The sequence below is a fragment of the Contarinia nasturtii genome, unplaced genomic scaffold (genome assembly GCF_009176525.2).
Source record: "Contarinia nasturtii isolate CC-2019 unplaced genomic scaffold, AAFC_CNas_1.1 Cnas_scaffold_2678, whole genome shotgun sequence".
Taxonomy (NCBI): domain Eukaryota; kingdom Metazoa; phylum Arthropoda; class Insecta; order Diptera; family Cecidomyiidae; genus Contarinia; species Contarinia nasturtii.
This window is the reverse complement of record NW_022199997.1, coordinates 859,333-879,703: the sequence shown is the minus strand read 5'-3', so window position 1 is coordinate 879,703 and position 20,371 is coordinate 859,333. Positions and strand designations below refer to the sequence as shown.

The 20,371-nt window shown below is 33.5% G+C and overlaps 2 protein-coding genes and 1 non-coding gene across 7 annotated transcripts; 1 reads left to right on the top strand and 2 right to left on the bottom strand.

Moving 5' to 3' along the window:
• Positions 1 to 462: 462 nt before the first annotated feature.
• Positions 463 to 10,336, bottom strand: LOC116348888. Of its 5 annotated transcripts, none has more exons than XM_031780085.1 (15): positions 10,289 to 10,336; positions 5,814 to 6,236; positions 5,503 to 5,699; positions 5,261 to 5,402; positions 4,838 to 5,177; positions 4,571 to 4,738; positions 4,254 to 4,495; positions 3,983 to 4,182; positions 3,680 to 3,907; positions 3,426 to 3,612; positions 3,241 to 3,365; positions 2,891 to 3,166; positions 2,692 to 2,816; positions 1,491 to 1,682; positions 463 to 1,399 (listed from the first exon to the last, which is right to left on the bottom strand). In XM_031780085.1, the coding sequence occupies exons 2-15, from the start codon at positions 5,942 to 5,944 to the stop codon at positions 1,232 to 1,234; spliced, it is 2,721 nt and encodes a 906-aa protein (XP_031635945.1). In that variant the 5' UTR covers positions 5,945 to 6,236; positions 10,289 to 10,336; the 3' UTR covers positions 463 to 1,231. The 5 variants fall into 5 exon arrangements, with proteins under 5 accessions (XP_031635945.1, XP_031635940.1, XP_031635943.1 ...); XM_031780080.1 differs by lacking the exon at positions 10,289 to 10,336 and adding an exon at positions 9,946 to 10,161; XM_031780083.1 differs by lacking the exon at positions 10,289 to 10,336 and adding an exon at positions 8,879 to 9,013.
• LOC116348949 lies at positions 6,345 to 6,466 on the bottom strand. Its single transcript, XR_004201868.1, has one exon. It is a non-coding gene; the product is annotated as a U5 spliceosomal RNA (small nuclear RNA).
• Positions 10,337 to 12,341: 2,005 nt separating the features above from the next.
• Positions 12,342 to 19,327, top strand: LOC116348922 (ATP-dependent RNA helicase bel). Its single transcript, XM_031780140.1, has 5 exons — positions 12,342 to 13,001; positions 13,827 to 14,616; positions 14,706 to 15,062; positions 15,166 to 16,026; positions 16,109 to 19,327. Exons 1-5 carry the CDS (start codon positions 12,957 to 12,959, stop codon positions 16,228 to 16,230), a joined length of 2,175 nt encoding a protein of 724 aa, XP_031636000.1. The 5' UTR covers positions 12,342 to 12,956; the 3' UTR covers positions 16,231 to 19,327.
• Positions 19,328 to 20,371: the final 1,044 nt, after the last annotated feature.

The window sequence follows — 20,371 nt, the reverse complement described above, 5'->3', positions numbered from 1 at the left end:
GGATGTAAAGCGCGCGCGATTTGACGCTTTGCGCGAGGCGCACATGAAAGAGAAAGTGTTCAACTGCGTCGCGTGTGCACGCGGTCAAAAATAAATAATATTGAATCATAGCATCGAGCAAAGCGGGTGAGTGAGACAAAAATTATGAAGTGTGTGTATGTGGGCGTGGCTTATTGCTCCGAAAGTAAAGTAAAGCAACGCCTTAAATATTTCGCTCCAGAATTTCGACCATGCGAACAAAATGTTTACTCATAGTTTTAGTCACTTTGCTTCGTCTATAAGTATCGTCGCTTCGAAGTTCCCGGCCATCCAGAAATGATATTTACCGTACTTTGAATTATTCTCGAACTTCCATTTGGCTTTCTTAATGAAAATCTAAAAAATTCAAACACAATTTTACACTGGTTTTATGGTATATGATTTTTATGTATGTATATATGTATATTGAGTATTAGAAATTCTTTTTTTACATGAGTTGATTTGCAAATTTCTTTTATAACATCAAAGGCTCTTTCAAAACACTCCGAATACATTTATAAAAGAAGATAAGAGTTAAAAACTCGCCTAGAAAACGTGTCTCTTACAATTTGCATAAATATTATTTTTTGTTTCACATTTGGAATAACATGTGGGGGCTTAGTAGAATTTTTTTTTTCATTTGTTCTGAAGAAAGTTACTGAAAAGGAAGACTATAGTACGTATATTATATAAATATTGATTGTTGCATGTTTTGAACTTTTATCCATATCCTTTGAGAAAAAAAACAATTCAGGCGGTATAAAATTGAATGAAATGAAACAATGAACGTATCTTATAATTAGAGGGACAAAAAATGAATGCGTTTCGAGGAGATACTTTACAAAAAAATGTGTGACAATAAACATTTGAAATTCTTTCAAAGGCAAACTAAATAATAAAGTTTCTACCTAAACTTCTTCGACCTACAGCATTTGGTTAAAATTCAAGAAAATGCTTCTTGAAAATTAATGCTTCACATCATTCTTATAAAAAACGTTTTACTGGGAAAATATAAATATATGTGTGTGTGTGTGTGTGACGAGAGTAAGTCAGTTTTTGTCAAAAAGAGTATAATTATAAATTTACCTATGAATGGTGTAAAATGTATTGCTTTTCTGAGTCTCAGTATATAAATGTTTCAATATCAGAAAAAGAGAAACCGATCAATCGAAACGAAAGAAAAATAATAATTTATAAATATCTACGGATGACATCAAATGCCAATCAATTTTTCAAAAAAGCATCTATCCGATGTTTCTATTGTCGCATCACTTGTTTTATCATCATATTCCAAAATGTCTTTGGCATGTTCGAGAATTGCGGCTGCAAGTTCACCAACAGTTGTTTTGCGGTCTAGCAATACACGACACACGGTGTCCAACTAAATACGATCCAATAGAAAATGTATGTGATTCAATTTCATGTGAAAATTCGGTAAAACTCTATTGTGGCAGCTATGTATTTGTAATTACCTTTGCTAATTTTTTATGACCTGATGTATTGTAAATTAATAGCGGCAAACCGGCCAAACTGGCAGCCATCCATTGAATGGCCAGCTTCAGTTGTACATCACCATGTGACGTCTGACCACATCCCCAATTTCCAGTGCTGACCGGTGCAATGCCATCCTTCTTGGTGAGACGGTTTTTATTCATCTGTGCAATCTGAATTCGAAACAATGAATAATTTATTTAATTAACATGTTCTATTCACCATTCTAACTCATCAAGACAATATTATCAAAATTGTATTGATCAAAAATCAATTCAACGAAACACATCATTCACTTTCTATCGCATAAAGTTCGGTAAATTCAAAGCCAATATCAAAATGTATTCGATTTTCAATGGCAATGAATTTTGTCATTTAATCCCTTTCCACAATTCAATGCGTTTTACAAAAGCGTTTATATACAATGGGCAACATTTGGATAACAGAAATTTTATCCACCAAATGGTTTATGGGATGAGCGGCCGCGCGAAAGCAACAGTAGCAATTTATAATAGAACCAGCAATGCGAACACCATTCCGTATGCATCATACTTGAAATCACAAAGCATTGTCAATGAACTTAATTTTACGCTTTGATTTTTGTTTTTGAACGTGGTCGATTAGGAATGCAAAAGAAAAACCACAATTGACATTTTTTGTGTGTGCATTTATTTACCTTCACTGTGACTACATCACAGTTAACAATTTGTTGACTTTGATGTGATGTTATCGACCATTGCAATGGTCGTTTTTTTCTTGATCGCATTTCATTTTCACGACCAATGCTTGCAATGGATTTCGATGGAAACTCGTTATTCGGACAATCGTTACAATTGTTGGTGATCAGCATTGATTGCTTTGGTAACGTTGACAGTTTTGCTTTTGTTGTGATTAGATAGCGTTTTATAATTTTTGCCAAGATATCGACTAAATCGTTCTGCGTATAAATTGATTTTCAAAAAAAAAAGATGATGGCACATTGAGATTGATTGAATGATTTTTCATTGAATAAAAAGTAGTACGAAATTTGATACGTTTTTAAATACACCAATCTTTGCCTTTCTAAATTGATTTTATTTGTGCCATAAATTGAGTGTGTATTGTTGAAACGAAAAATTCGTTGAAAAGAGAATTGAATGCCTAGTTCAAACAAAAACGCAATCGAGAATTGTTTTTCCTTACCAGTTGCGCGGCTATTCGGTGTTTGTGCTTTGCTATTTCTAAGCTTAGCGACCGTGCGTTAATGATTTGTCGGTTTTTCTGCTTGTCTTGGTAATTTTGTAGTGAGTTCTCTTCGGCGGGGATACCTATGTGATACAATCAGATAATGTGAATTTTTTCTTTTTGATTTTTCTTGTCTAAAAAAAAAAACAAAACTCACATGCACTTGATATGCAACCTTCTGTCAGCGGTACTCCCACAAAACTTTCACTTAGTGTACGTTTGAGCAATGAATTCGCAAAGTTAAGAACAGCTTCATCACGCGGATCCAACTTATCCACGTTTTCTTCTATAATTGGATCCTCTATCCATTTGCTAAATTGCTCGTAAACTTCTTCCAATTCCGAACTGAACTCAGATGAATCATCTTCGTAATTATATTTTGTCTTTTGATCTGTTGTTAAATTCGCATTGTTATCAGTTTTAACGGTATTCACTGAAAATTTACAAAATAAAGTCATATAATCAATATTAGCGGTTGAATAATTAAAAAAATCGTGCCATGCTCACCATTTGAAAATTTATGTTCGTATTTTTCAAGCCAATTTTGGCTTTGATTTATAGATTCCATGTAAAAACCCTCATCTAATGAGTCATCGTTGAGAACAAAACCACGACTTCCACCACGTTTAATCCTGTTTGATAAAAACAACGTTTTTATACATTCAAGCCAAGGGTATGTGTAGTTAACAAACCTAATTCCCTCGTCTGCATCTGTTCTCGATCCTGATATGCTGATATCAACAGCGTAGCTGTCGTCGGTACTTTCTGTATAGTGTGTATCCGAATGTTGTAAAGCATCTCGCAATTTTTCGGCGAATGTATAGTGCTTATCGTTATTTGTTGTTTCGCCGTATTTTTCACAATCGGAATCATTCCAAACTGTAAGCAAGTTTGTTTAGTTTAAATCTTCAATTTCAATTACATAGCCATATGGCTTACAATATACCTTCTACAAAATCATCAAAACTGGTTTTCGCACTGTAATACATTTCTTCGCCAACATCCTCATTTCCTTCGCTAGAATTGCAGCTTGAATAAACGCTATTGCTGTCGGTTCGATTTGTAGACGATTTGGCAAATAATTGGCGTTTTGCTGTGATTCTATTCACCGGCAAACATTCACCTGAAGAACCTAATACTATAAAACGACCGCGTCTGCCCGAAGCAGTTGGACCTACATTTATATTTAAAAAAAATCCAATTTCAAATTTATCGCTTTGAATAGTTCGATCCACTAAATAATAATAACCTGTCACTACACTGCCTCCGTCTTTACTGCTACTGCCACCCATCGGACTAGCCACCAGCCACGATCGTCGTTTTTCAATGTTGTTTGCAATGAGATCGGAATCATAGCTGGATCGTTTTGTACTCGTTGATGGTTGTCTAATTATGATTTGGGTGATATCTTTTGGCGAATTTCGTCCGCTCTCTCCAATCGGTGAAAGTCTGAAGCACGACAACAATAAACTATTTTAAGAAATTTGCATATTTAATAAAAGTGAATAATTTATGTCTACCTTTTTTGCGCGTTATTTCGTTCTTTATCTATAACCGATTCAGACTCATGGCTACTCTCGATTGATGGCATTGAATTTAAACGACGATTGATACGTTGATTGGTTTTCGGAATTATTGGGCAGGTTGTGTTTTGACGGAAAGCAAGTAAGCATTTGTTCAGCTCACGTAAAACATTGTCCTCTTCAAATTGACTGTCAGGATAATCGCTATAATTTTCAGCGTCCATCAAACAAACCGAAACCTGATTGAAAAATTAAAAGTTTCGTTGAAAAATATCGTTGCGATTCCAAGAATTTCAATTTTTTTTTCATCAAACCTTTTTCGGTTCATCTAAACGTTCCAAAAACGGTTGCTTATTCGAATCGGTTAAAATACGATTAAATTGTCGGACATTTTCTACGAATACAACTTCATTATCTTCTAACGCTTCGACGTACAGTAAAATTGAGATTAGCTCCGGAAATAGTGAAAATTCTAAGCATTCCTTTGTGAATTGAAAACAAACAAACGAGAGAGAAAAAAAATATATGATTGTACAAAAAAACGTGCATTGTTTGTAATAGATTTGCATTTTATGACATACTTGAGACCAGCCATTTGATAAAAATTCACCACCTAAACGAGAAGTGGCAAAAACGGTTTGCACGACATTGTCATCGGATCGTTCAATGCGACCTTCGTGCTTTACTTCCAATGCACACAACGGCACGGAACATTCAAGCCAATCTTCTATTGTTAACCATTGTTTTCCGCTAAACACTTTTCTAGACACTCGCATGTAACTGTTTGTATCATCTCCACTTGCATCGTTACAATCCTTTGTTTTTTGACATTCAACATTTTTTGCTTCCGCTAAATTCGCTTGTGTTTCCAGCCAATCAAAATATTTTATAAAATTCAAAAATTTCACCTTTTGATGCGGTCTATGCGAACGAAAGGAAATGAAGTAAACAATGAATTTTACACTGTAATTGACCAAGCAGCAAAAGCAATCAATGGTACTCACTCATTTAAATTTCGAAAGAAGAACGAAAAATTAAAATCTTGCAATGTGGGATGTGTTTTTTCGGTTCTTTTTGGAAATGTAGAGAAAAACGCGTTGGCTAGAAGTGCAGCTACCAAATCATAACTTAATTTTACTTTGTCCGCTGTAAAAAAAAAATGTGCAAAAAATTAAAAAAACAAAACACATGCTAAAATGATGTCTAAATAAAAATTTGCGGGGAATGTTTTTTTTATCACACATACGTTGTTGCTGCAAACTGAAACTGAGTCCACGTGGCGGCCGAACTGATTTTAAACTTTGTGCTCGTTTTGCTAAATTGCACAATGTCACCGTTTTAAAGTATTGGCACTCTTCATCAGTCATTTCATTGAGCATAAAAAATTTTAAACCTTCAAATATGGTTGCATCGCGTTTATCTTCATCCGGATCAAGACTGACGCTATTTGATTTCAATGTAAAATTCACATTAAAAGAATGAAAGAAAATAAAAGTATTTTCACGAAATGAAAAGTGCACAAATTTACTATGAAAAATATCACACATCAGTTCTTACTTGCATAGATCATGAATTCGTAGCATAATTTCGAGAATCATGTACGTATCATCAGTTTGTTGAAGCAGCGTGAGTCGTTTACATATGCTCGACCACCAAGGAAGATCACACGGCAACATTACCAAAGCCATATTTTCAAAAGCCGTTTAACTGTCTCCAGTTCTACTTACAGTCAATTTACTTTACATGAAATTGGAGTGTGTGGTTTGTTGTTTTCAGGTTTTCTGTGTGTTTTTTTTTCCACTTTCAGTATTTCGTTTTCAGTCTTCTTATTTTGTTTTCGTTCTCTGTAACTAATTCAGACTTCTAGAATCGATATAAATATTCAGACGCTCGATTTTTACTATGAATTCATTCTGTTGTTTTGGTATATTTTTTACGTCTTCTTTGTTGCATTTACATTGTAACTAATTTTATATTTTCCTGCAGAGAGATAGGCAGAAATGTAGAATTATTATTACCATTTGAATGAAAATTCTAATTGTTATACATTTTGTTAAGTTTTTTTTATTATATTTGAAAAGAGATTATTGTCCAGACTAGAAGTCCGGACGAGAAAAAATTCGAATTAGACTCATTTGAGTGCCCCTCTAAACAGAAATCTTTAGTAAAAGGCGAAAGATTTATTTGATGTTGAAGAGAGGCCAGAGTGATTAAACCAACGTTTCATTTGACAGTTATCAATATTGCGAATACGTTGCATCAGCGAATTATAGCAATGTTCAAAGTGCAAAACACGCACTTTTGGCGTTGTGTACAGAGATGTGTTATTTCTCTTGTTTATTGTGCTCAAGCTACTGCGTATAAACGTAATGTGTTGAATGTGGATAAAATGTATACCATAGAAATGGTCTGTTGAATGTCGTACGTTGAATCGTTGTGTCGAAAGGTTTTTGTTCGTGAGTACGGATTTTTTTGGCTTGGCATTTGTTTTTTTATTTATTTCATTAGAATTGTGTATATTTAAAGCGAAAAAAATGAAGCAATCGAATGATTTTGGAAAGATATATTTTTCGTCGAAACAATAATTGCAATTTATCAAGAAAAATCTCATTAAATGAATGAGTTGTGAAAAGATTCGATGAAAATTGAAATTTCATTGGAATTTTGTTTATACATTTAAATTGGGTGTAAAATGGTCCATGTAGCCGAAATCAATAATCGCTTCGTAAATTGTTATGGAATAGAGTGCGTATTAATTTTGAATTGCACGGAGAAAATTGACGGTACACACAGGCCTGTACAATAGCATAAATGGGTCGCGCAATAGAGAGAATGTCGTAGGTCATGTTCACCGTAAATCTCATTTATCGATTTTATTTTTGAACTACTCACAAAAGCCGAATTAATAAATATACGCCTGTGCGTTCCCGTTGCGGTGTGCGTATTTTCCGAAGTGCGTACGGGTTACCTATATCCACATGACGTATTGAATGCATTTCCATTGAAGTTTTCTTTTTAAATATTTCATACGGCTTCGGACAAATGGTTGTGCGCCGATATACTGAAAAGTATGATTGAGACTTAAACATAAAACTGATGAATGTGATGATGTTTCAATTTATTAGTGACTTTATCATGATAAGATTGAGACTACGAAAAGCAAACATAAATTTCACATATATTTTGTTCTATTCGTGTTGTTATTATTTTTGCAGTCCAATGCTACGCTGAAGTGTCTGCACGAATTCTAATTGTACTAATGTTTATTACAAATGTACGTAATATTGAGATATCTGGTAACATTTGAGTGCAATAGAGCAAATTGAGAGGAAAAATAGTATCACACAGGCGAAAAGACGAAGAGCGCGTATAACTGAAATAACAGCAAATGAACATAAATAAAAACAACGAAACAAGACAAAAAAAAAACCGAAGAAAAAAGGCATAAAATTGTGAAAATCGTATAAATACACTTCTGGCTGCCGCTTTATAGATATTGTATGTTTAAAAATCTTCTCATGTGCACGGTATTGCTATTTTTAAACATTTCACTGAATAAAGGAACACACTTTTTTCGACTGGCTTTCTTTCCTCCTTCTCTATATGTATAGTACTCTATCTATCGCAGCACATAGATTTATCTTTTGTTTTTTTTTTTTTGCAGAATTTCATATGGGTTTCAAACGATTTGAAAAAAAAAATCTGATTTTATCTAATCACATGTAACACCAAGTTTCAACTTATTTTTACATTTCCTTCGACACAGCACTTGCTTTACAATGCATAAATCACCTTTTGTTCATTCGAATTGTAAAATTTTACTAACTTAAGTGATGATTAAATGACAATTATTGTAGTTTCGATTAAATTATTTAGAAGGGCTCTTTGTCACTATTTATTTAGTGAGATGCAAGCAGAAAATATAATAATTGAGCGATACTTTCTTCGATGGGTCGAACCGTTGATTCGGTAACACTGTGCTCGCTCTAGTGCAAACATTAAACTAGTAGCGAATATAAATAAAGACTGAACACGACTGATGAGAAAATCATACGGGAAATTTTCTTGTCTTGTTTTCTTGACGCTCTGTATGTCATTCACTTTTTTTTTCTTCAACTGTAAATATATATACATACACATTTGCAGTTCTGTATATGACGGCTTCTATTAGCCGTCCTGTCACACAAGGATTTCAGATTGAAATCAACCGGTTCATTTGAGTTGGCGATAGTACATGTTATCACGAACAATTCGTTTGATCGTTTAATGACATTCGAAAATTGGCAATTATCATTTTCTTGCCCCGTATTTCACTATTTAGAACAAAAGGCACATTCATTTTAAACGTGTTATTATAATTAGTCGATCAAAATTAAATTGAAGTGTAAATTAACGTTTCATGATCAATTGTGTGTGGCTTTTGGATTGAAGCAAGGCAAAAAAAGGTACATTTCCTCTGTTTCTGAAACACTCGTGTGAAATTCGAATTGGATTTTGGTTTTTTGATTAATGCATATATTTGTGGTTGACGATTTTTGAGACAAGCATTTCACGCAAAATTGACACAGAACACAATCTTTCACTTAAATTGCAAAACTAGGTTTTGGTGTGTGATGTCTTACTATGAGATTCCAATAACATTAGAAAAGTGGTTAAATTAAGCGACAATGTGCACACCAAAATAAATATAGTTAGAGCGCGTACACGAATTACATTGCTTAAAATTTGTAATTTCTCGGTGTGTAAAATTAAAAACACGAAAAACTAAAAACGAATCCTTTGCGACGGCAATAAATTCATATGTGCTATTGCTGTTGCTCTGTACAAATGTAGATTCTGTGATATTTTATTAGCCGCGCTCACAAATTAATACTTCTTTGTGTTTGCTCCATTTTTTTTCACGATATATTACACGCTTATGTTTCACATTTATTAGTAACAACGAAGCCAGAGAGTGAAAAATAAGTCGACGATGTCGAAATGAAGAGCATTAAAAACGTTGAAATAGCATCATGTGCCAGTTAGAGAGAGAAATGTTTGTTCGATTTTATGTTTATAAATATACACTTGTATTCGTAGCATCAATTGACGTCATAGATGCGCAGTAAACTCGAGCGCTGATTCTTAAGCGAAGGGTTTTTCCTATGTGTATGTGTGTTTATGAAAGAAAGAGTCTGTGATTTCCGTTTTTTTTACTGTTATCGGTCGATTTTGCTCGGTTTTCTTTTTCAGTCATATGCATTATATCCTATTGTTTTAGTTTGTCGCACACATTGCACAATGTGTGCTTACACAATCGCTACAATATAATCGGCGGGGTGTCGATGACGTGAGCAATGGGGAAAATGTTACGTCACACACATTCCAACAACGATCTCGCTAAGATGCTTTCGGCACAAGCAAAACAGAGGAAAAAAAACACAAACATATACACACACACAAGTAGGAGACGAGGGACTTTTTTTGGTGTACAAAAAAATCGAATTTGCCCATCAGAATCATTAAACTTGAATTAATGCAATAAAAATATCTTCTTTGATTAAAATTTCAAGATTTCACGCTGTTCTGTTTGCATTGGTTGTCACTTTTTTTTTTCAACGAGTTTCTTTTACGACTTTTTGCATTTTCATTGAACGTGCATGATTGCAAAGTACAAAAAAAAACGATTTTTTTTCTCATCTTAATTTACCATTTAACGTTGATATGATATTACACATTTAGATCCAGTAGATTCTTGTAATTATAAATCATAATTTATCGGTCGCACGCACTAAATTCAAACTAGTTTCTATGATCTCAAATGATTATTGGTTCACTTAACGATGGCACATAAAAAAATGATTTTTTTTTAGAAAAAGAAAAATGTATGTATAAAAAAGAAGCATTTGAATAGAAAAAAGAATCGCCGCCAATACTGGATTTTCATTTGAAATACGTTCGCGCTGATGGCGTTGGGAAAACTGACTGAATGCGAATGAAAAACTTTATTGAAAACCTGTGGCCGTATCGGATCAATTCCGTTCGGTACGTACTCACGCAAAAATGATGACGTTCTGTTGGCAATGATGATGATGATGATTATGACTTTTACGCTGTTGTGCATAGCAATGTATGTATTGTGTGCACGGCGTGTGTGTTTGTATGAGAAAAACCCGGCAACCGAAATATTGAAAAGAATGACGACACAGTCGGCAATACGGCAATGATAAGCTTGGTCGTCGAAAAGCTTGCGCATTTGCCGCGTGCAAAATAAAACATATCTTCAACTATAATGAGCGAGGAAAAGTGACTATTCTATTGTGCAACGTCGTTTTCGGTGCAATTTTTTTGTTATACATACACAGCAATTTCCATGCCGTTTGTGACTCAAGAGCTTTCTATACTAAAGAAAGCATTACAAGATGAGCGTGCGAAAGAATTCGAATCCAAGCAACTGAAATGGAACATATTTTGAAAAATCCGGAAAAATCTGAAACCAATGCATATTCCACAGCCGAAAGATAATCGAACCAATGAACTGGAAACGGATGTAATTGTGATGACATACGAGCATAAATTATCAGACCAGTGTGAGCCAATCAATTTCTATGGTGATTGTATGAGTTCATTGTTTTGAAAAAAAAAGAAACATAGACTTCAAGTACACTTTAAATTATTATTTTATTTCAAATTAGTTAAAAATATTGTGCATATAAAAGAATTTGTATTAAAAACTGGTGAGAGATCCGAACACAATAAAATTTTAACTGGCATAGCCCGACAGTTGAGTAATTGTCAAAATAATCATAAATAAAGGAAGAGTGATTCTCAAAATCAAAATAAATGTACTTTTTTGTTTTCATGTTCTCAAATTCACTCTTTTCAATAAAGAACAACAACATAAATAAATCTTTTTGTCTCTGTTTTGCTTTGTTTGCAATTTTTAAGACAAATATTATGCTTTTATTTGAATCTCTATCCTGTGTGACTATTACCGGCTGACTTTAATCACAGTTGGCTATTGTCATCTAACGTTCCAAAATAACCGTCTGTTTGAAATCGAATAAATAGACGACTTTAGTCAATTTATAGAATGGCTACAGTTAACAAAATGCATTCTCAACCAGTCAGTCAGTTGTTCACTTTTTTTGCACACGGTATAATCGGACGATTATTAATTTTCTAAAGAAGACCATAAATTTCATATTTTCGCCGAGTACTCTTTAAAAATATGAAAAAAATCATCAATAAATTCATGAAGTATTAAATAATTGGGCGAATATTTTGGCATATCAAATAACTCTATCAATTTCCCTATAGCGTAAGTAGTTCAACATACTTTATACATTTCATTGTGTCGACCATGTCAATCTATCTTTCGTGCATTTACCTCTATCTCATTTATTAGAATCTAAACCTGATTTATCTGGTTCGTTTTTCATGACTTGACAAATGTTCTTACTTTCTAATTGCGGAAATAATCATCGAAAATAGTTTGAATTATATGAATATAATACATTTTATGATTACACGCAACAACAAAATAAACAAAACAACCAAATGCTAACCAAGCAAATCGCTCCCAATCGTTGCTCATGTGTGCATGTGTATACATTACTGGACTTTTGTTCCTCTATTCGTTCGCAGAACAAACGTGTGTATCTCATTATTGGTTTACTTACATATACACAGATATACTTTCAAGCGATACGTAGTCTTATTGAGTGTGAGGTTGGCAACACTTCATTGCTTAGTAGCACAATGGTGAATATTTAAATAAATTTTACTCAAATTCTGCATTTCAATGAGATTTTTGATCAAAGAGATACAATGCTAAATAGCACAACGATTACAATTGAAATGGATTTTTGTCATTTTTTCTACGGTTTACCGTGTATTTTCACAGTGGTGAATTATATGTAGTTGCTATCCAAATGTTATGGTTCGTTTAGATGCGCAAATAGGTGAGTTAATGTGAGAGCAGTTTTGCTTGGTTAGCATTTGGTTGTACATTGATATGGGTGACTGAGAACTGTGCGAATAGGCATTATTTTGTTGGTATTAGTACGCGTGCAACTCTTCATAGCCATTTTCATGTGAAATTAGTGGCAGCATTGCAAAAGCTGAAAAGATTTTTTTTCGTTCATAAGACGTGAACAGCGAGTGTGACAGTGGTACTGGATGGAATGAAATAATTTCCGTGTGACCAAAAAAAATTATTATATTCATATAATTCAAACTATTTTCGACGAATATTTTTTCCGCAATTAAAAAGTAACAGGAAAAGAAACTGTGTTCAAAATCTACGTTTGTGATATACATAGATTGAAAATATCCAACCATTTTTTTTTCATTTGTTGAACACAAAGAGACATTGTGTAAATTACTTTCATACAAACTGTGTACATATATCTGATATATTCGTGAAATCAATTTTCATACGAAATAAGATAAAAAAAGATATTAATTGTATCAAAAAAAAAAAAAAAAAACTGAGTGACTTCAACGATATCAAAAACGGTGAAGTGCTACTATTGAAAAAATAGAGAAACGAACACTTTTAAGAGAACATTTTTTTGTGTGAAAGCAAATCTATAGTACGCCGTGTGGTGAATTTCCATAAGAGGAACGGAACAAAAGAACATTTGACGAATTGAATACAGCAACCTATTAATCAAGTCCACGAAAAGCAAAAAAAAATTAACATCCGATTGGATTAATATGAGTAATGGAAGAATTGAAAATGATGCAGGTCTAGAGCAGCAGGTATATAGAAAAAAATACATTTTAAAAAGATAAAGAGTGGTTTTGAGTATTTTTAGTGATTTTTGAGTCATTAACCAAATTTTTGGGAAAAAAGCATGCGGTTTTAGAGTGACTAATATTGCATAATTTTGTGAAAATTCTTTTTAAAAAACTCAAATGAATTTTAAATTTTATCGATATTTTATTTTTTCGCGTGATAGGAATTTATTTAAGTGAAGTAAAATAGATTTGAAATTATTATAGTACGCGTGTATTTTATACAAATGGCGGCCATTTGTATTACATCTATTGTTGTACGGCATTCCCCAGCTCTATGAGCTATTCGCTTATTTGAACTCTTCTACATCGGTGTATGTGTATGTGCATTTGGGTACGTTTGTGTATGCGTGTGCATGTGTGTTCATGACCGAATAATATATTGGACTAAGCAGTAAATTAATCGGCAAAGCAAGTCTTGTTCCTTTTTTGTTAGGCCTTCGTAGTTTTTTTTATGGAGCATTTGAATGTGACTCCTTCTTTTTCACTTATTGAACAAACCGAACATACAAAAAATGCACTGACTTTAAAATAATTTCAATGTTAAATGCTGTGCAAATTCGTCACTCTAAAATGCAACCGTTTCGAGGTCAATACTTATGTAGCGCAAAAATGTGAAAGATTTTTTGTCACGATAGGATTTTTTTAAAGAAATAAACTGCAAGCGAAAAAAATATTAGAGAAGAAAACTAGATGCGACTCGCTTTGTAAATGCATGCAAATTTTGTTTCATCATTTTTTTTATTTGTTGTAAATAAATTTAAACGAAATGTTAACCAATTTGTTTAGGTTGCTGGTCTGGACTTGAATGACTGCAAAGACTCGGACGATCTTTGTGGTTCAATCTCCGGTGATCAAAAACGTTATATACCGCCCCATTTGAGAGCAGCAGGTGGCGGTGGTGGTGGTAATAATAATTCGTTCGAAGGCGAAGGAAATAGCGGTGGAAATCGTAATCAACGCGATAATTATCGCGAAGGGGGTTATAATCGTGACTATAGGAACGATAATCGGAATAACCGAAGATACGGTGGACGTAATAGTGATCGCCAAGAGCGTGGTGATTACAACAACTATTCGCGTAACAATCGCCGTGAGGAATCTTATCAGAACGGTGAAAATTTCAATAGCTATGATCGTCGAGGCGGTGATGAAGGGTATCGCGGATACCGTAATCAACAATACCGTAATGACCGTAATGATCCCCCCATTCGCACAAATGATCGGTGGCAAGAGCCAGACAAGCATGATAATCCGAATCACGGAAACAATCAACGAACCATACCAAAAGGCGACAACATTGACTACACGGTCTTGCTACCGCGCAATGAAAGATTGGAAACAGAATTATTCGGAACGGGTAATACCGGTATCAACTTTAACAAGTACGAAGACATACCCGTGGAAGCGACTGGCAACCAAGTGCCACCAAATATTAATTCGTTCGATGACATTCAGCTGACACCGATTATTCAGGCCAACGTTCAGAATGCCCGCTATGATAAACCAACACCAGTACAAAAATATGCAATCCCAATTATTTGCGCCGGACGAGATTTAATGGCTTGTGCTCAGACTGGTGAGTGAATATTTTCAATTTTTATTCCCATTGCTTCAATTGTTTAGTATTGGCATTTTACTAATGGCATGTGTTGTTTGTTTGACTAGGATCTGGAAAAACGGCCGCATTTTTGGTGCCCATCATGAATCAAATGTTTGTGCGCGGTGTTGGCCAACCGCCACACACAAATCGTCCAGGTTTGCGTCGCAAACAGTTTCCATTGGGATTGGTACTTGCACCGACTCGTGAATTGGCCACACAAATCTACGAAGAAGCGAAGAAATTTGCATATCGATCACGAATGCGTCCGGCTGTTTTGTACGGTGGTAATAATACCGGCGAACAAATGCGTGACTTGGACCATGGATGTCATTTGATTGTTGCAACTCCTGGCCGTTTAGAGGATATGATCACCCGTGGCAAAGTTGGTTTGGACAATATTCGTTTCTTGGTATTGGATGAAGGTAAATTTTGTTTTATTTATCTTTTTGCGCAACACTTTTTTCTTCCACATAATTTACTAATAAAAAAAAACCTTTTCGAATTTTTATTGTTACTAATGAACAGCTGACAGAATGCTTGATATGGGCTTCGAGCCACAGATTCGTCGTATTGTTGAAAAGAGTTCCATGCCACCGACTGGTGAGCGTCAAACGCTCATGTTTTCGGCTACTTTCCCGAAAGCTATTCAAGAGTTGGCCAGTGTGTTCTTGAACAATTACATTTTCTTGGCCGTTGGACGCGTTGGTTCAACTTCGGAAAATATTACACAAACAATTCTATGGGTGAATGAGCATGACAAACGTTCATACCTGCTTGATTTATTGACATCGATCAAAGAGGGTAACAGTGAACTGGAAGGAGATCATTTGACATTGATTTTCGTTGAGACTAAGAAGGGTGCCGATGAACTTGAAGATTTCTTGTATCGTTACGATCATCCAGTGACAAGCATTCACGGTGATCGTACGCAAAAAGAACGTGAAGAAGCTTTACGCTGTTTCCGTTCGGGAATGTGTCCAATTTTAGTTGCAACTGCAGTTGCTGCTCGTGGTTTAGATATTCCAAATGTCAAGCATGTCATCAATTTCGATTTACCATCCGATGTTGAAGAATATGTACATCGTATTGGTCGTACCGGTCGTATGGGTAACTTGGGTGTTGCAACCAGTTTCTTTAACGATAAAAATCGCTCAATTTGCGCCGATTTGGTTGAATTGCTGATCGAAACAAAACAAGAATTGCCTGCTTTCTTGGAAGACATAATGCTTAGCGAACGTTCACACAGTGGAAGACGTGGTAATCGCGCAGGTGGCCGATACAATGCCGTTTCACGCGATTATCGTACATCGACCAATCGAAATCAAAATCAAAATCGTAACGGAAATAGTGGAAGAGGCAATTCAGGCGGATATAGCGGCAACCGAGGTAAATTCCATAAAATAAAATGCCATTTTTGAATGCATTTCATGGCACACATTTAATCTCAACGATTCTTTCATTTTTACAGGCAACTACTACGGTGGTGGTAGCGGCGGCGGCGGAGGCGGTGGCGGCGGTGGAAGCTACGGTGGATCTTATGGAGGTGGACAAAATCATTCCAGCGGACCAGACTGGTGGGCTGATAACTAAAGAGCACTTTGCAAACACAATTCGTTTGAACATCTCTATATGAAGAAATTCAAAAGAAAAAACAATCTTCTAAACACAAAACCGAACCCAAGCTGTCAAAATAATTTACTAAACAAAACAAAAATCCATAAATTCAATGCAATCGAAACTATAAAATTAGTTTCACTAAATCAACATTGCTTCAAAATACAAAATTTATTTTCATTTTACTATCGAGAAGAAAAACAAAACAAAAGTACCGATTTTGTATGACATTTTTAAAAAGAAAAATCTTCATATAAATGAAAGCAAAAAAAAAATATCAAATTTGTTTTTCCGTAAAAAAAACTTTTCAACTAGTTTGGATTATGTTTGACTAACAAACTTACCAGAAATATTTAATGAAAAAAAAACACACACACCCACATCAAAAACAGAATTTCTTGATAAATCAGCACGGATTGCTGCAACATCCACACTCTCTCATACATCAATAATTACAAATCCAGTTGTTGAATTTGATTTGCTCACCATTGAATACGATTTTTTCATTTCATAGTGGCAAAAAATACGATCAAGATTTTTCTTTCATAGAAAAGTACTCTTAAATATATTAATTTGATAAGAATCAAAAGTCATGCAAAGTGACATCCATATTACATCTCCATTCAATCAACAAATTTCAAATTCGAATCGAAGATTCATGCCAATTGGCTTAAAACTTAGAATTGTGGATAATTTACTGTATGTGTTCTCACTCACTTGACTTTTGATAATAATTATTAGTAACAATAAAAAATAGCCTAATTTAATGAAGAAATTATCGCAAACTGAATGAGAGTGAAAAAAATGAATAAACAAAAAACAGAAAATAAATTGAATTTAATGAAAATTTAATGCAAACACAAATAGAAATGTTAAAACAGCGAATCGTACGCGTAAAAACTCAATTTCTGACCGTCAACATCAAAACAAAACACATACAAGTGGGAAACAGTTTTCGGTTTTAATTGGTTGCAGTTACAGCCTGGATTCTATTCACAGCCAAAATGTCTAATGAATGAAAAAAAAAAATGAAAGGGAAACGCTAACGAGGCATGATCTTAAACAAACTGTGTTTAATATACAGTGTTTATAAGTGTGGATCATGTAAAATGGAATAAACACCGCAGTGTTATTCTTCAACTTGTACGTTTCACATTGTTTTTCTCTGCAATTCTCATAAAATGCAAATGGCATTACGCCGATTTGCCGTGAAGGCTGTCACATTTTGAATAAAATTCTATTTAAAGCTAAACAATTCAAAACAGATCATGCCATGATCATCTCTCATTAGATAGACGAAAAATAACATAGATGAAGAAAAAAATTATATTGATGAGATAATTGTTTTGCATAATTGTTTTATTGCGATAAAATTAAAATAATTACGAATAGATGCAACAAGTGACAGAGTAAAAAAGAAATGAGAAATGAAAAAGAAACAAAAGCATTCAAAACATAAATGATTTAAACTGTGATAAAGGGCGATTGTGCTTTTGCGTTGGATACAGCATGAAACACAAATACAGACACACTCATACACATGAACATAAACCAATTAAACACACACCAACACAAAATATCAACTTATTTATGAAAAAAAAAGTGAAATCTTCATTTAATAGGTATCGTTATTAAATGAAAATTAAAATTGATTTAAATGAGATAGGTAAACTAGTAAATGAGCAACGGAACGAAAATTATACGAAGAAAAGAGAACAACAATAATTTAAAAAAAAACACGCAATTCATAGTAAATTCTACCTTTATTACGGATTTTAGCAATTATGCAAGTTCTTAAGTCGCGATTGAATCCATCGCATTCACATACACACACACTCAACAATACTAATTTGCGTATGACAAACGCGCTTGTCAAACACTTCAATGTGTCTTAAATTGGAAAATTTAAATTCCCGAATTGGAAACACTTAGCTCGGTGTATCAATAGAACGATGTTTTGAAAACACAAAATATCTGGTATTTGAAAAAGAGAACAAATCAAATCTACTTACACCAGATGTATGCATGTACTGCATAATTTTAGGAAATTTTTCTATTTGAAAATAATATATATTTCTTTTTTAATTTTGTGGAAAAAAAATTCAAGAGTTATTCATTAGTTTTATTAATTCATAAATGGCTGTTTGCTATTTACGAATGAATGTAAACTATACGAAAGGAATATCCTTTCACACGAAACAAGAAATGGACAGTGTATCAATGTTACGTAGTCCTTTTGCTGCTTGCAATCGAAAATATTGCGAATTTTTCTCCTAATTTCAAATTCATTTTTGATCTCGACAAGAAAATTACTGTATGCGAACAAATGAAGAAACGATCGAAAAATCGTCAACATTTGACAAAATACTCTCCATATAATTTTTTTTCTATTCCAAACTTCATGAACAGTTTAATTAGTTGAGGTAACTAAATCTGGATTCCAATATATACTCATCAAGCATTAGTATATTAAGTGAATCATTCAAATTAGCCCGGGGCTCAATCACCGACACGATATTTTGATGAAGAAAGACGATTGCATACACACTTCAAAGTGTTTGCTGTTCGCAATACAGTATATTATATGATTTATCGTAAATGAGCACACAGTCCATTATAAACATTATACCGTATTCTATTTAAATGAATTCTTACAAATATAATTTATTTATATATTATTTTTTTCCTTTAATCCTTATAATGTTAAAAACGAACCCAGCGATCACGACGATGACGACGAATAATCTCAAATTTCTTCAATTTAGAAAATTGAAACAAACAAAAAAATTAATTGTTCACAAATGCAAACAATTGTTCGAATGAAAATGTCGTCGCCATATGTGTGTGTGGGACGCAAAGAATGTGAAATGAAAACAAAAAAAAATATATGCAGTACAAAAAAGTAGTTTTCAGACTATATTAATCTGGCAATTGGTTCATTTAAATATTGACAATTGAATATAATGAAAAACATAAAAGGAAAATCATCGTAGACCACCATATCCAGAATATTGTTTTTTTTTTATCGCTGTCTCATTCGAATTTCAAAACAAAAAAATTTGAAAAAAAAAAACCATAATTGTGACGCGATCAAATTAATTAGATGATGAAATTGCTTTTGTTGTGAGGCAAACAAAAACAACACACATACACGAATAAAACAAAATCTGGGAGAAAATTCAATTGTGTAAAAAAAAAAATTGAGTGCTGTGACTGCAACTTTTTAAGCATTAAATTTTAATTAAAAACAATCACACGAGAGACAAAAACAAACAATTTAAGCTTGATTTAAATAAGTGTGTGAAGTTATGAACGATCCTCTTCTTTGCTCATTGGCAAAATGGTGGAAAATTATGTTTTTTTGTTTCTCACCCCGTCGCCAAGATGCTCTATGGCCAAACGATGAAACAAATTTACATCAAATGTTAGTAATTTTAAAACAAATTTATTATAAAATTGTTTAAAACAAGATTAAAAATGAAAATACATTAAATCAATCAGTTTATTATGAATTCAAAATATACTTGTAATTGTAAGGATATGAGAAACCTTACACACACCCCACACCCTCTCCGCCTACTCCTACACACAACTCTTCATTTAAATGTTGAAGGTCAACTTATTAAGAATTCCCCGACACTCTAACATAACAGACTGTAGCAAAACCTAAATACACAACACCCAAAACAAAATCCACAGTATCGTTTTAAACAAATAAATAAAATAAAACACTAATATGTAAAACCTATGTAATTACAACATGAAAACAACAAAAAAAATCTGTTCAACACACTATCATTTAATAAAATATGAAAATATAGAGGCGTAAAATTTTGTTTTTCTTTTTTTATTCTTTTGTAACAAAAAATCTAATATTTTAACATTAATAGACTCGAGTGCAGGGAGTGGTAAATTATTCAGCTGTTTCGATACCAGTATCCAGAATTGTACCTATCGTATCCACTATTATCAGTTAGTCTATCAAACTCTGCGTTGAAAAAGGGGCCCACAGCCACACAAAATCGAAAGTTTGTTTACCAAAATGCCAATTTTTTCTAATTATTTTGATGGATCTGTCTCCACGGAAAAAAGACGTAAAACAGTGATAATGATCTGA